At 41.5% G+C, this 16,760-nt stretch overlaps 1 protein-coding gene across 1 annotated transcript in view; it reads left to right on the top strand.

Annotated features, from left to right (window-relative positions):
• MFSD2B (MFSD2 lysolipid transporter B, sphingolipid) overlaps nucleotides 1–16,461 on the top strand; it is a 255,778-nt gene extending 239,317 nt beyond the window's left edge. The window contains exon 14 of the mRNA XM_085610602.1: nucleotides 15,777–16,461. Within this exon, the coding sequence (XP_085466728.1) occupies nucleotides 15,777–15,810 (34 nt within the window). The 3' untranslated portion in view covers nucleotides 15,811–16,461. The remainder of the gene's footprint in view (nucleotides 1–15,776) is intronic.
• Nucleotides 16,462–16,760: the final 299 nt, after the last annotated feature.

Genomic DNA, 16,760 nt, shown 5'->3' with positions numbered 1-16,760 from the left:
CATTACTCACTAATGGTGGATTGATACACTCGGATCTCCAATGCCCCAATTGTCCACAGTTGTGACATGGGAACTTCTTCTTGGCTTCCTCTAGATTTCCCTTTCATTTTCCTGTACCGTATCTAGGCCTATTTCCTGGATTATTTGCTTGTTCCACCAACTGTGCTTCTTGTCTTTCTGCAACTTTCACCTGTGCCCACATTGCTTTCTCTTTCAGCTTTCTTTGTTTTGCCTCAATCTCGTCACTGAAGTACTTCGCATGTCTCAAGATTTCATCAATCTTTTTACTCTGCCAATCAACTGTGTGCTCACGAATCCTTTCACTTATTTCAGGTCTCAAGCCATATACAAACCTGTATACAAAATGACTCAAATCCTTATCACCCAGGTGTTCATCTCCACTGAACTGTTTAAAAGCCAGTATCAGCCTTTCATAAAAAGCATGAACTGATTATTTTGCTTCCTGATGTGTTCGATCTATTTTAACCCAGTCTGTTTCTTTCGGGGGTACCTTATTTTTCAGGAACACAATAACCTGTTCATATTTCCTCATGACCTCCGGGTCTGGAGCTCCTGTTTTCGGGTCTCTTGGATACTCCTTAGCAGGCCAATCTACAACTAGTTTACATTCTGCCCACAAGTCTGCTGGAACAATTATACCAAACAGACTATTCAAGTCAATCCACAACACCTTTGACAATTTCACAAACCTGTCTACCTGCCTATACCACTCGACGGGCTTTTCTCTCAGTCGAGGGAAATCATTCGTAAATGACAAAATATCCTGTCTAGTCCATGGGACATGTACATATCCTCCTCCAGGAATCTCTCTCATAGGATAAGCATCCACTGTTTTTTCTTTTTCTCTCATAGGGAAAGCTGAGTAAGTCCTATCCACTGAATCTTCCCTTTTCTTGTACCACCTATCCTTCCACCTTTCCACATCACCCCATTTTCGCAATAAGGAAATCATTTCCTTAATCTGCCCTCTTCTGCCAACATCATTTAGATTCTCAATGTCCTTATCAGAGAAATCCACCCTGTAAGGCTTCTGCAAAGCTTTCACCTTATCTATATCAACTCCTAGTTCACTCGCTATTCCTTTTAACCTGTCATGTGTACTCTTAGCCCTCCAGGTGATACTCTTGCACATGAATAACAACTCTCCATCATGATGATTTTTCAACATTTCTGTAGGAATTGTTCCCGCAATAAGCTCCTCCAATTCTATGTGCAACCTGGCTACATCAATTGCCTGTGAATCTTTATCCTTCTTTTGAAGAACTTTCAACCAATCATTCAAATCCTCAGCTGTTATTTCTGTAGACCTTTTCACTGCACCCACTTGTTCTGCCATCCTCTGTGGTTCCAAAATTGATCCTCCCAAACAACCAGTATTCAAACCTGAATTAGGCTGTACATCTGATCCTCCACTACATTTGTCATGTCTCAACTGTCTCAAATTATTTTCTCCCGTCCTCATTCCTGATTCCTCCAAAGAACAAGAACCAACCAAACCATTTCCTACATAGGGAACTGTCAAACCATTTTCACCCATTCTTTGCTTATCAAAAATAGGCACAACCGGACCTATGGTTACAGGCACTGTAACAGCTTCTAGATTTTTCGTCAGCTCTCTGATTTTCTCCGTCAGCTCAGATGTGGTTCTGGCTAATTCTCTTGTTTTCTCATCACCGATTTGATTCTCTCTCTCTCGCTCTCTCTCTCTCTCTCTCTCCCTTTCCATGAAAGAGCTACCACCTTTCACATCAGGTGTAACAATCTCAGTTTTAACAATTCGCAAAGTATCTCTTATGGGAGTAGCAACTGGTGTTCTCTCTTCTTGTTCCGGTCTATATGGAGGTGGTCTCTTGTAAATCATATCATCCAAGACCTCATCTTCATACTCATTAGCCCCATACCTTCTCACTTCTGCATCAGGCACCTTTTCCGTACCCTTCCTCGCTTCCTTCTCTTCAACTGTCCTCATAGGATATAATCCCTCTGACATACTAGCATCTCGCCATCTCCTCATTCGATCATGATGCGTCTCACGATCATATTTCCTCCCGAAAATATACCTATAATTGCCTCCACTCCTCTGCTTTTCTCGCTCATGCACCTCATCTTCCCATTCCACTAATGCCTCAAACTGTGTCTGCCTTGGTCTAGGCTCTAGACACATAATCTTTTCCCGTAAATTTCTTAACACGGCCAGATTAAATGAACCATGTTCCGGGAACGCTAAAACACCATCGTCTTTAGTGTACTTAGCCCAGTTGTCTAACCATATACAGGTATGATACCCATATTTCGGAACCATGAAGGATGCAGGAGTTCTTGTTGGAGGTAGCAATTCACCTTCCCTAGTTATTATGTCTTTATCCTTGTCGAACCACCTTTTAATTTTACCGAACACGGATTTCTTTTTCTTTTCCTCCGTTTGGTAATACATTTTAGCGTTTACCGCTATTTTCTAGTCCCTTCCGCAACTGTACGATCTTTTGTCCAATAATAGCGCGACTCACACTAACGCACCAATCCTGGAGCGTTTACGTCACCCTATACTCCTTTGAATCCCTGCGCGGCTCACACCAACGCACCAATCCCAGCGCGAGCACTGTTCTAATCCACTGTCCAATCAGAGCGCGGTCTGTCTCTGACGTCAGTAGTCGCTGCAGTCGCTTCTACTCTTGTCTTCTGTCACTCGTCTACCCCTCCTTTACAAAACCTTCTCAGTAGACTTCGTTTCAGATTCTACAAAATCTATTAGTTACAACATATAAACATCTCCATTGTCTGCTTCGCTAACCACAGAATAGTAAAGAAAAGTCTTTCTCGCAAGAATCCCGCTTTTCTCTAGAACAGCGCTTACGTCTGCTCCACTACGGAATTATTACTTTCGTTGACACAGTAGCACATCCCTCTACTCTGCCCTTCTATCATGCATCCATTAACTATTTCCTCCAGGAATGCTCCAAAGAGTCTAACAATCAACTAAATGCTCATACATTCACGCACTTTCACACTAGAAAATGTAGCACATCCACACAGAATCCTGCCTTTCCCGAGAACAGCAAACAATCTGCTCCACTACAGAATTATAACACACGTTAACCAAGCAGCGCTTACCTCTGCCCAGTCCTTCAAACAAGCTCAGAGAATACCTATTTCTTCTCCAGCAGTAAGCTTTAACGGCAAACCTTACGGATCCCTGGGACTTAAGACCAGAGTTTCACAGATAACCTTCGCTACCATACGCACTCCTTTTATACTGAAAATATGTCTCTAATAGTAACACACGACGATGTCACTGATTCCGAACCCAGACAATGTGACGCGCAACTTCAATTGTCACACGTTTTTCCCCGCATACGTACAGGGCCAACAATCCCGTCTTTCCCGAGAGCAGCACTCACTTCCCTCTGCCCTACTACGGAACCGTCACCAGCTCCCCACGTTCCAGAAGCCGTACACACTACATAGAACTCAAACCGACGACTTCAACATATAGTATTAGTACATATACCAACATCAATCAATAAATCAATGAATCCAAAAGCCTATTTACAAGCAATCTATCAGATCAAGACAATAATCTAAAACCATCATACTGCTACCAGGAAACTGCTGCAGATCGGAACATATAAATTCTCCCTACTTCCACGGACAGAGTAATTCCACAGTCATACGCACATACACTCATCATACGCTAGGGCCCATCACACTAACATTCATTCTATTACTCTATCCACACTGAATATATGAGAGAAATCCTAAACAATCTGCGTCTTAAGCGAGGTCAATGCGACCTTAAAGATCTGTCTTGAGTCATGATTTTAAACATTGGAAATACATTTGAAACTCAATAAATGACAAAGAAATGACCACCCGACACTGGAATTCAAACAAAGGTTATTTTTATCAAAATTAGTTCAAATGATAGCCAATCAATAGCAAAACCATTATTCTCATAGTTACCTATTCTAGCTAAATGTCGTAAATGGGTCAGGACAGGTCTCTCAGTAAAGTCTCCCGAGTCGCCGTCCTCTCAATCAGCGTCGATCCTCTCGAGCATAGGTTCAAGAAGAAGTGGCCCAAGACCCTCTCTAGTCTAACAATATTTATAGGGAAACTAACAAATTGAAAGTAACAAACAATCTCTAAACGTCCGTTGAGCCATTGAGCAGAGCGAGCAGGAAAGGATGTTGACTCGCAACATTTAGAAAACCTCCGCTCACGAAAATCACAAAAATAAAAACACGGAAGAAGGAAGCTCAAACTAAAAAATGATACATCCATGAATGCTCTTCCTCGGAATCATAGTGAAGCCACCGCAAGTTTATCAGAGTTCATTGTGGCTTTATTCTTCTCCAAGGGCAATTGGTAGCAAGCCTGGAGCTGCTGTCCTCACGGAAACTTTTAATACAGTCAGAGGCCGAGGTCAGGTGATTTCCAACCATGTTCAGCGAGGCCTCTCGTCAAATTTCAACTACTCGAATGCAGGCTGTAAATATCGGCCATCTTGGATTAGGCCAAAACGGACCATCTTAATTAAAAGAAACACAAAACAACGTTACCACATCGTAATGATTATATAGTGTTAATTCCCACTAATACCCTTATGTGTATGTAATTAACTAGCCATCTGCAACACAAAGAAGCATTTAAAAGCACGTTATTTCAAAGCGCAAACACATTACAAATAGCACTTTAGCCACACATATTTTATTAATTTGCTCACCAACTTAGTTCACGTTTTAATAAAGCAACATAAATGCATTCCTGCGTATAATTTTTTCATTAGTAATGTTGGTTAATCAGAAACTTCAACAAAATTAATAATTAATAATCAATTATCAGTAATTTTAGTTATGACATATAAACATAAAACTGGAGTTTAAATCTCAATAAATTTTCAATAGAAAACTCTGCTCCAGCAACTGCATAGACAAAAGAACAGGTTCCTGCCATTATACACAGAAAGCCAGAACATTCATTCTATCTTTACTTGAATATGCATAAAACATCATTACCCGATGTTAGCCCAGGTCTATCATGCCAGCTCAACACCGCGTCACACAGGCACTGATATTTTGTCAGTGGTCCTGTCTCTCAGAACATTTATATTGTCATAGTTCTGTAAGGGAAACAATAAGAATCAAGATTTGCCCAAAATGCGCTTTCTCTAAAACGACTTCAACTGTCTATAGAACAGTGATCATTTCCACCATTCAACCCCCCTTCATTCCTGTTAGTTATTTGAAAATACTATTGTCATTTACTACGAGGCATTCTTACAGCCCCTTCTCGTTTCACATTCAACTAATATGTGTCTGCGGTGCAGGTCGGCACGGGAGGTGCACCGTCGTTTATGAAGTGGTCCCGCTGCTGTTTCCGCTCTGTCATTGTACCCGATCAAGCTGACTGACGCGGCTTTTTGTGAATCTACACGCGAAGCGCTGTCCCGCTTTCCCATTCTTCTACGAGAAATACTCTCAGTGCATTGTCACTGTTAATCCACAAATGGATTCTACAACGCTACAGCTGTGGCATATAATTAATTGAGCCCCTCTGGCTCACCTACATACCCCATTGGATTGACAGCCTGTCCTCACATTGAGTACCCGGACGGGTCCTCATATGAGTAAACCTTTGTCCTCTTTTCTTCACATGTGGCACATCATTTTCACAAGGCTGCGCAACCATATATTCAGATGTCCCTTCATCAATAGTCCTGATGAGACCCCACATTGTTTTGAGGGTCGAAACGCCGTTGACATACAGAAGAAGCGAACCATTTCCCCAGCACATATCACTGTATATAGCTGCTGTTCACTTGGAATTATTATGATAATGGTCGGCTTGTACAAACTGTGGAAACCCTGTATTTAATATTCACATTGTCACTTAGGTTTAGGTTCCCTTTGTCATTTGGGACACTATGCACAAATGTTGTTTTGATGTATAATGTTTACTCCTAACTTTATTGTTTAAAAAATCCATAAAATATACTACACTGTAATCGGTGTGTTAGTAGTTCCTTCACGCTCTGCCATTATCTAACCCTCTATATCGCGATTGTGCTTATGTATCATAACCTCATAGTATATTATTCCACAGGAACCATTGTTTTTCCTATATAGCTGTTTTCGTGATAGCTGCGGGCCAAACAGGTGAGAGGCAGTATGGAGGAAGGAAATGTGGGCATACCGAGGAATTTTGAAATTTGGACATTTGCCTTAAAGTTGTCAGCAGCCTACTGGGGTGTTATTGTAAAAAGAACTTCCAGTCCCAGAATTCATTGTGACATTTACTCACCTGAGTCTTATCTCTGAATTAAATAAAGGGCGTTCAGGGGATGTTCTGATTGTTGGTATTCTGTGGGGAGCAGCATAACCTTTGAAGAAGGGCGTCAGCCCGAAACGCATCGGGTTGCTGCGGGCTCCAGTGCTGCCTGCAACCTTCCTTGAACTGACAATGCCGATGGGGAGGGTGCCTCGCTCTTGGGCAAACTGTGGTTTTGAATATTTATAGCCGGTCCGGACGGGAGGCGCACCACCGCTTATGAAGCGGTGCCGCTGCTGTTTCCGTGATAGCGCTAAAGGCCAAACAGGCGAGCGGCAGTATGGAGGAAGGAAATGTGGGCATACCCAGGAGTGTTATTGTAAAAAGAACTTCCAGTCCAGTGTCTCACTCTTGGGCAAACTGTGGTTTTGAATATATATATCTTTGGCGCGGTTGACGAGACTTCGCAAAATTTTCTAAACTAATGGGGCGCTCCGGTAAGCTCCTGTCTTAAACATTTCGGGGTTACAGCCCGAACTGCTGAACGGAATTACACCAAATTCTGCAAAAAGGTAGGTCTTGGTTCAGAAAGAGCCCTTTTTTTAAATGGTGTAAATCCGTTCAGTAGTTCCAGAGAAATAAAAAAAAAGAAAAGTTTTGATATCTGAGCACCGAGTAGGGTTCGCGAACCCTCTCGGGCACGAGATTGTTTCTGATTGACTGCCAACACTCCAAACCAGGAAGTGTTGGCAGTCATCTTGTGACTCAGTAACCAAGTCACAAGAAAAGAGTTTAAAAAAAAGGTAAAAAAATCAAGAAAAGGGGGCAGGGTAGAAACACCCTGACCCCCTAGGCCTGCTTTTTTTCCCCCCAGCGCCAAAAAAAGCATTTATAATTTCGGCTGAATTCTCGCAGGGTCCACAAATCTGGCCGAAATGTTTAAAAAAACGAAGCGCGGTCTCCCTGGGTGAGCCAGGTCCCGGGGGCATGCCAAATTATGGTGTGGGGTCCCGTGGGGGCCCCCACAGCCCCGAAGACCGCCACCGCCTCCGGGCTTTAATGAAATACGCTGGGGGCCTCACGGGCCCCCCAAGTCCCGGGGACTGCCACCTCCTGAACTAAATAATGTGTGTGGGGGAAATCGAGCCCCCCCCCACACTCCTCCGGGGACCACCACCTCCCGGGGCACTGTTTATTTAAATTCGGAGTCCGTTACGGCCCCCCGGCCCCGGGGGACCACCACCTCCCCGGGGTCTTTAAACACATGGGAGAGGGCTGCGTGGACCCCCCTCCTGGAGCCCTTGATGGCCCTGGGGACCGCCACCCCCAAGGGTCGGCTTCTGCAATGTCCTGGGGTGCCCACCCCGGGACATTGCTATTTGCTATGACAGGGTGGGAGCATGGAAAGTGATGAGTTACAACGCAATCATCTTCTAGTTGACAAGGAAGAAGTAGCACAGACAGGTACAAAAGGGACACCCAACTAAGACTGATCACAGATTATACAGAAAAGTCACCACAAATAATGCAGATTCTGAAGAAGAATTGGCGTTTACTTAAAGCAGACAACATAGTGGGAAGAGAAATAGCAGAGACACCACTAGTGACCTATAGAAGGGGAACATAACTAAAAGACCATTTGGTCAGGAGTCACTATAGAGCCAAAGCTAAAAGAAAAGATGCTATTAAGGGATTTTCCCTTGCATGAAATGCAAGGCCTGCAGGAAAGTCAAGGATTACTCAGTACCGGTAAAAAAAGTGAAGATACAATTCACTAAATTCCTAAATTGCAATTCAGAGTACACAGTGTACTGTTTAGAATGTCCATTGGGCAAACAGTACGTGGGCAGTACGATCCACCCAACAAAAAAGAGGATTTTAGAACACCTCCGGGCGATCAAAAACAAAGATCAGACGTATCCGGTCACCCGTCATTTTGAACTCCTACACGAAAGCAATGGCAATTTCCTAAATTTTTTTTGCTTAGATCAGGTAGCGAGAGGGGAAAGAGGTGGAGATAGGGTGAAACGCCTGCATATCCTTGAGTCCAAATACATTATTAAACTGCAGAGTAAGGCTCCTAAGGGGTTAAACAATGAGGAAGAAATGTGGATACACATAGGCTGATTGAGACATCTCTAACTTCGGTATAGATCATCAACTCCCTGGTATTGACAAGCGTTACAGATCTGGGTGAGCATAATGTTGGATGCACATAACTAGGCTGTTCAAATGGACAATGTCCAAATGTGGAAATGATAATGTTTACGATGCTCCTTTTTCAGAGACTGTGTAGAATATTATTTTTAGGGTGTCTGTGTACAGAATTTATTTGTGATTAAAAAAAATCGTTGTAACACCTGCCACAGTAGCCCACACAGGGCAAAATGTATAGAAAACTATTTCAAGGTGCTCTAGTAGGATACCACTTCTTACTTGTAAATATTGTACTATAGAATAATAAATGACAGTTGTTGCAATCTGCCACTGCTGCCCATTCAGGGCAATATTAAATATGCAGACAAGGTAACGGTAACATCACGAACGAGACTAGTGTGAACCTGTAGACAACGAGAAACACATTTATTGTGTATATACTTTGGTTATTTTGGTGCTCTGAGGCTCTAATAGAAAATCAGAAGGGTTGCCAGGTTTTGCAATGTAATGAATATTATTTTTATTGAAATTTGAAATAGACCAGTACAATTATGGTGGTGTCATGAATAAATTAACTGAATGCAGGTGAAATTCATAGCACGCACCAGGAAAATGATCACGTTTTAATAATCATAAGATGCAATTTGCATTCAGTCTGTACTGAACCAATATGTTTGCCAATCGAAAGATGGCCGCCATTTAATGGCTACAATACTGTGATCTATCAGGTAGCCAACCGTATAATATACCTGGACATATCCACAAAAAAGACTGTTATTATGCCCGAATGCTAAGCGCTGACAATGTGAGAAGAAACAACAGGAATTATTTATATGACATTAAGATTGAATTAATGCTACTATGATTTTTTTTTTAACCGAATAACTGTTATATAGCCATTGTATATATTGTAAATATCACAGCTCATATTCTCACTGAACTATGTGGAATTTAGAGCACTTTTTCTTTACACAGTGCAACTGTACTAAAAACAAAAGATGTCTGCAACAGTTCACTAGATTATACAGACAGCACCCGAAGTAAACCTTTCTATGTCACTGATTTCCAGAATCTGGAAAGGAAAAACTGTGTTTTAAAAGCATGTTTTTGAATTTACAATTGACACTGAGGAAGGCGGAAACGCCGAAATGCATTTGTTGTCAGTCCGACACAGGATTAAAATAATTTTTTAAAAGCATTGGCTCCAGAGTGCACTCTTTTGTGAAAGCAACTCCAAGGACGGGAGAGTTGCGGTGCAGATATATATATATATATATATATATATATATATATATATATACTATAGTTACTTCAGTTAAGTTTTAACTGACATTTCACCTAACTATAACATCACTTTAACCTTTGTTTTTTCTGTGAATATATATAGTCATAGTTAATGTCATAAAAAAAGGCTTATCTGTATGGTAAAGTCCCTTGTTGTGAAGTACCTTGAGTGGGACTTAACCTGTGTGGTAAAATATTTGTGGTAAAGGTAACATACTCCCCATGTAGGCTGGCCTGTTGAATAGTACTTGGGCATGTGTGTGCAGCACCAAGGCGTGTTGGAATATCAAACATCATATTAGCAGCAAGATAGAATATTTGAACAATCCTTCGATATACATTCTAAAAACCTTTGCATATGAAGCCTCAATGTGGCATGTGATCGACTACTAACGAGCACAAGCACAGGAGCAGTCATGGCTGACACAGGATATTTAACTCCTGTTTTCTCCCGGCAAAGGGTTAACAATGATCTTTTAATTTAGCACAACAGTTTGTCAAGTGTGCATCAATAGTTTACATATAATATGTATTTTATGGCTGCACACATATTATTCTACTAGAGTGAAAGATTGCCTCTGTGTTATGAAACAAATGCTGAAGTATGGGAACATTTTTTGGTAAATAAAATATTTGTGTTGTAAAATGCACAATTTGTCCTAAATGTTTCAAAATGTTTCTTTTTGATGGGCTTTGGGGGAGGGAGCCAACCTCCTCTGAAGAGAGTTAAAGTTCCTCACTAAGTTTGGCCAATGCCACATGGGTCTAATTTGAAAGTATTGGACAGGGTTGCTTCTGGAAGCTCTGGACGCAGACAAAGGTTTCACAAAGACTCCACCGTCGCTGGGCTGCCTCCTGATAATTTCTAAACTGGTTGTGGGTCTTTCTTGTACATATGGCCTGGATGTAGAAGGGAAAGAATGATATCCTACTGATTACAGTCATTCATGTGCATCCTGACTCTACAGAGACTGCTGCAGGTGACCCTGGTGCACACCCAGCCATAGGCCAACACCCTCTTGACCCTATTGTGTGTGCTCTCGTCTTCTTCCAGCAGGTAGAGCCCTCTAAACCTGCACAACAGCTCAGGCCGTCTGCAAGTCAATCTGTCTGGGCAACCACATCATCACAGGTGGCAGTGAAGATTGCAGCGGTTAAAGACTGCACACAGCTAGAGTGCTGGCCCATGTGCAGCTACGTGATCTCACGAGGTGCCGTTTCTAGTGCGCTGACTGGGCCATCTTTTACAGAGCGGGTTACGTTTTGTAACCAATTAAAGGCTTTCTGAATCTGTGTGGCTAGTAAGGCCCTCAGGTCAGAGTCCTTATATTGAAGTTGAATTCAGCGGAGGCAATCAGATCAGACCTCCTAATGGCAGGCCCATGAAGCAGGCCCCTGCTGCCCCGCAGTGCAGGGCAGCCCCAACCCTCCAGGGCCCCCCCAGCCCGCCCTTCAGGGGGCCTTATTCAGCCCAAGGTCAATGAATATCTGTTAGCTATGGGAGACTCAGGCCTCCCATATCTCATTCTGCAGCAGGGCCCGATCATTCTGCGTTATGCCACTGCCTAATGGGGGTTACGTTACTGTGCCTTGTGCACCTTTCTTCCTTGTGGAACGTTTTAGGTGAGAAGTATATCGCTGTAATGAATTCGTATAACACATCATATCCAACATGACCAAAAAAGGCCGTAAATAATTCAATATGTCCAGATAACAAATGTATAAAAGAGAAACCATTTTTGACTTCAGTGATGTCATCTATGATGGTGTGATCTCTGATATGATGCAGCTATGAAATACTTTATCCCCTGCCGAAAGTATTTGCTTACCAAATTCTGGGTCCTTCCTAGGGGTTCAGAGTGCATTATGTGGTCTTACGCAATAGCCTGCGCTAAGTCCCTATGCCAGCAAAGCCTGCTGCACATAGCCGTTAGCCAAATTCTGCAGCCACTTCTCACTTACAGGTTGGAGAGCACAGGCATTCCTGATATCCAATTTCCAAGGCTGAGCCAGCTTTACCCCCTTCCTCACCTGATGGAGTTGGTTGCAACTTGCAGTCTGCAAGGGAGCCTGCTTCCCCAATCAGCGCTTCCCATGAATTGATCTTTCTAAAGACACAAAAGGGAGACCCTGTGCTGGGTAGGAGGTGATCAACACTGTGCAGTAAAACTGCATATATCTCCATTCCTCAAAGACTGCTTCACTACAGAAAGCTAAACAAATTGCAGACACCACACTCTGGCTTTTAGTTGTAATCTTTAAAAACTCCAGATAAAATTCTCCAATTTATTACAAAGCCTAACTGTGTATCGGTTCCCAAGTATTTTCAACAGGTTGATTTAAATAGCCAGGTTCAATGTTGAGCGCTTCACAATTTACAAGCTGGTTCATGTTTCTAAGGAGAAGCAGGGTTACACTTTGTATCTTTTCTTAAAAATCATTTGGCAATTGTAGACCAAAGTAGCTGGTGGGAGGTTCTTCATTTTTCTAAACTGCACGCTTACAATGTATCAAAGGACCTCCTCTGCATAGAGCAGTGGTTCTTAACCTGAGGTCCAGGGACCCTATGGGTCAATAAAGCCCAATCTGCTTAGAAAAGTAAATAATATTAACAGATGAATACACTGATGGGCTGCATATTGAGAACTGCGAACCTGTCTCTGCTATCTCTCCTTAAATGCTACTTGTATGTGGGTATTGAACTGAAGCATGTTTATGTTAATAAAAAGACTTTTAAAACAAATAATATCAGATTAATAAAGTGTATAAAAATATAGAAGCAAAATGTTAAAATGAAAATTTTAAACCATTCTGTAAATGTGAAGGATTCTGAAGTTGGAGGCTAAAAATTAAGTTAGTATCCTCAGACTAATGTATGGGAGCAGTGCAAGAACAACAAACAATATAATATGAATGATGAGTGGCCTCAGTTGAATTAAGAAAATCTCCAACCTTCTTATTAAAATGATGATTTTTTAATATTTACTTATGAATGATATAAAATATTTCATAATTTGTGTATTTCTTTGATGAATGCTTGTTTGTCTCATTTTTGTGTATTGTTTTCTGGTTCAAATCATCAAAAATGCTCAGGCCTTGGGTGCCCAGCTTGCAATGACTTAGTGGGGGGGGGGGGTCCCTAGATTTTAATAATTATTCAGTGGAGGTCCGTAGAAGTAAAAGGGTCACTTGCATAGAGCATTTAGGATTCTGGGGAAAAAATAATTATGATTTTTGCACTTCAATCGACCTAGGACTGATCATGATTTAGCAGAATCTTTTCTTTCGAAAATGCCAGTCATTGGCAAAATGACATAAACAAAGTTTGAAGGTTAACAATACAAGCTGGACATTCGAATCTTGAGGTGGTAACTTGATTTAATTGTCAGAGAGTTACCCATTACTAGACTAAAGTTATGGAACATGGAGTTGGGAACACTGATCAAACTTGCTATCGAAAATGTTAAATATTTTTAGGTATGATGAAGTTAATGTTTTGAAATTACCATAAAAACTATTCCTAAGGATGGTTTAAGAATAGCGACAATAATTATCTTGTGGACCTGGAAGAGTAGTGTAAACTTGTGTGTTTTGAGGGCTGGATTTTTTTACTGGTGTTCCAATACAAAACTGGGAAAAATCATGAACATATTTGGATTTTTTCTCTTAGAATTATATGTACATTGTATGTTTCCCATTTTTATCATACCCCTTTTAAGTATGGTCCTGTATGTGACTTGTGAAATACTGTTATTGGACTTCCTTAATTTATGTTGTAATTGAAAATAAATGAAGACAAATGTGCATAATGTTTCCTTAGATTAAGACACAGGTACATAAAATTAATAAATCTTAGTGAATATAGAACAAACTCAAAAATATTACTAAATATGTAGTGATACATATATACTTGCTTATAATTGTGTAATGGTTTAGTCTTTCCCTCATATTTCTTCACCAGTCTGTACTAACATAGGCCTCAATTACAGGAGCTACCTTGTATTATGGCCCTGTGCAGATGTGCACAGGGCCATAATCTATGGATTTTCACAAGTTCACAACCTATGGATTTTTCTCCCATAAAATTTTGGCAGGTCAAACCCATCGCAATTTACCAAGATAAGAGCATTTTAGTCCATATGTTCTACTCCACTCTCAGGAGCTCTTCTGCAATTGTATGATACAAATATGTTCCACTGTCTGTTACTTTAACTACTTTAAAGTGGGCTGCCCATTATAGGTCCTGGAGGGGCTAATCCATCACAGATTAAGTCTATGAGGTTTTGTGTGCTTTCATCATTTAGTTAGTCCTTCAAACACTGTTCTCCATCCTAATTTCTCAACCCTTAATTGAAAGTCAAAATCCTGGGCTTTCTAATGGACGATAGACTGCCTATGAAGTCTCAGGTAGCCAAAGTCACCTCCTCTTGCTTCGGGGTGCTCAAGTGGGTAAGAAAGATAATCTGGATGCTCCCTCTGCCACCTCAAAGGACTTTGATTCAAGCCCTTAATCTATCAAGTCTAGATTACAGCAATGTGCTGTATTTAGGTATTGATAAGGCTTCGATTGGAAGATTGCAGCTTGTCTAGAAATCAGCAACCAGGCTTCCATTTTGGCTGCCAAAACATGCTTCAGTTTCTCATCTTTTCTACAAGCACCACTGGCGCTCAATCACTAAATGCATCCAATTCAAAACCCTCTACTATATGTACAGGGCTAAAGCTGGCTTGGGTCCGGGGTATAACCAGGACCTGGTGGTGCCTTATCAGCCCACACGTAAGTTAAGATCAATGAACCACGACTTGTGTACTGGGCCTAGGTTCTGACTGACTCGTATCAGTGGCCGCTCTTTCACTGTTTTGGGCCACAAACTGTGGAACGCTCTTTCTGAGTCTCTGAGAAATTGTACCTCACTTCTTTCATTTCAGAAAAAGATGAAGAATTAGGGGCCGATTAGGATGTCAGAAGGCTCGCCACTAATGGGCCGGCGGTGTCGGTCCTTCCACCATCACTAAGCGATTTACCCACTGCCCAATTAGGATGGCAGTGGGTACCGCGGCGGACTACACCGCCAAAGGCAATCGAACCAATTGCCTGGCGGATGGTGCAGGGTGCCTAAAATGGTGGCGGTGCCTACCAGGCACCGTCCACAAAATTAGGATGTTGTGGAGAAAAGGCCTCTCCATGGCAGTGATGCCACCATGGAAAAGCTGGCAGGAATGGTATTTGGGGGCCCGTTGCGGGCCCCCCTTGTTCTGCGGGGAGGTGTTGCTGCACTGGGGGCATTTCCCTGCACTGCGTGGCAGGCACTGTGTGGTGCCTGTCACGCAGTGCAGGGAAATGTAGTGCATGCCATTTTAACATTGCAAACGGTGCTGCAGCCAGCAGCACCGTCCGCAATATTAAAGGCGCGGGATACGCCCATACTGGCAGGCGTATTGTAATATGTGTGGTGGGACCACCACATTACTGGCGGGCGGTCCCAACCACCGCAACGATGGTGGGCGGACTCATGTTCGCCTGTCATCTTAATGAGCCCCTAAGTTATTTTAAACAGCGGCTATGTTACCTTCCCTTATTGATTAACACCAGGAAACCCTATGTGGGTAGCTGTTGACCTTTATAAGATTATAAATAAATAAATAAATTTACAATAATAACCAAAAGGCTCTAGCTGTCTTTGCTTTTTACTTTTTCTTTTCCTACCATGTTTTTATACCATAAAGAGATCATATTCTCAACTGTACTTGTAAAGTTATTTAATAGAAAAATGGGAAATAAATTTAGATTTAGTACCTGTAAATTTATCTTTTGATACTATCCTAATAATCTGGCCTAGATGGGCCCTCCTGGCCCTAAATTGGACACCCTTGGTTTAAATTTAAATGGTATTGCGAAACTGAATTCTCTTAGAATAAGTTTGGCAGATTTCCTGTTGTTAGAGTGAACGTCTAACAAAGTGGGTCTATTAGACTCAGTATTCCAAGCTCTATATTGCAGCATATTGAATCATTACATTTACATCTGTATTTTCGTTCTTTCACAGGTCTCGTACTAGACGCCTGACTCTCATTGGATGACCAGAATAATTCTGCATCTCTGCTCAACATGCTCAGTTGGTCAATTTCCATCCAGTGTGTCCAGCCTGGTCTCAACTCCTGGACATAAGACTTGAGTCACCACTGTCACACATCGGTTAAGAACTAGACATTGGATGTATATATTCTGTACAGTTTACACATTTATAGCCAAATGTGGCTTGATACATGATAGAAGATCATATTCCAGGTCACTTTGCTATATGAGTTTTTGCCATTTCTATACATTATGTTTGTTACTTGCTGCAGAACATCAGGGAAAGGACAATGTCAACGGACAAAGCTCTGCTCACAAGATTTCAAATCACAATCACTGTTCTTTACACAAAATGTGATTCTACTAATGGCACAGCAAACTTCTGCAACTGAGTGCTTAGCCAAAATTTAAGATTTAATGATATACCAGCATTTCCATATTGCTCGTTGATCAAATGTATCCATTGCAGTGTATGAATGAAAAATACAATGTGTGGAGAGGGGGGACTCCAAGGACCAAGGTGGTTATCCTGTATAGATTAAAATAACATTCACAATATATATATTGAATGGATAATAATTCCTGGCAGGGTATTGCTTTGTATTTATTTTTTAAATAAAGACATTGATGGGTTCAAGACTCAGAGCCACTTGTTACTCTTTGGTTCACAATGGGTCTAGATTATTTTATGAGTTAGGTACCGAAATGCCCCTAGAGCCCAATCATAGTCATCCCTTGTGTAGGTTGCCTGAGCTGAAGTGTGTGCACCGCTATCACCTTCATCAGTGCAATTCTCGTTAAATTTAGCATATTTACGGTCTCAACCCATTTACTTTCGTAAATATCATTTAAAATACGATACATTTTTTGTATGTACATATTTAACTATAAAATATAAGAGTGCTTGCATAAACAAAACAATTATCTACATACAAATGGCAGACTGCCTTAAACC

This window comes from Triturus cristatus, chromosome 6 (genome assembly GCF_964204655.1).
Source record: "Triturus cristatus chromosome 6, aTriCri1.1, whole genome shotgun sequence".
Taxonomy (NCBI): domain Eukaryota; kingdom Metazoa; phylum Chordata; class Amphibia; order Caudata; family Salamandridae; genus Triturus; species Triturus cristatus.
The sequence above is the reverse complement of the archived record's forward strand: the minus strand, read 5'-3'. Positions and strand labels throughout refer to the sequence as shown.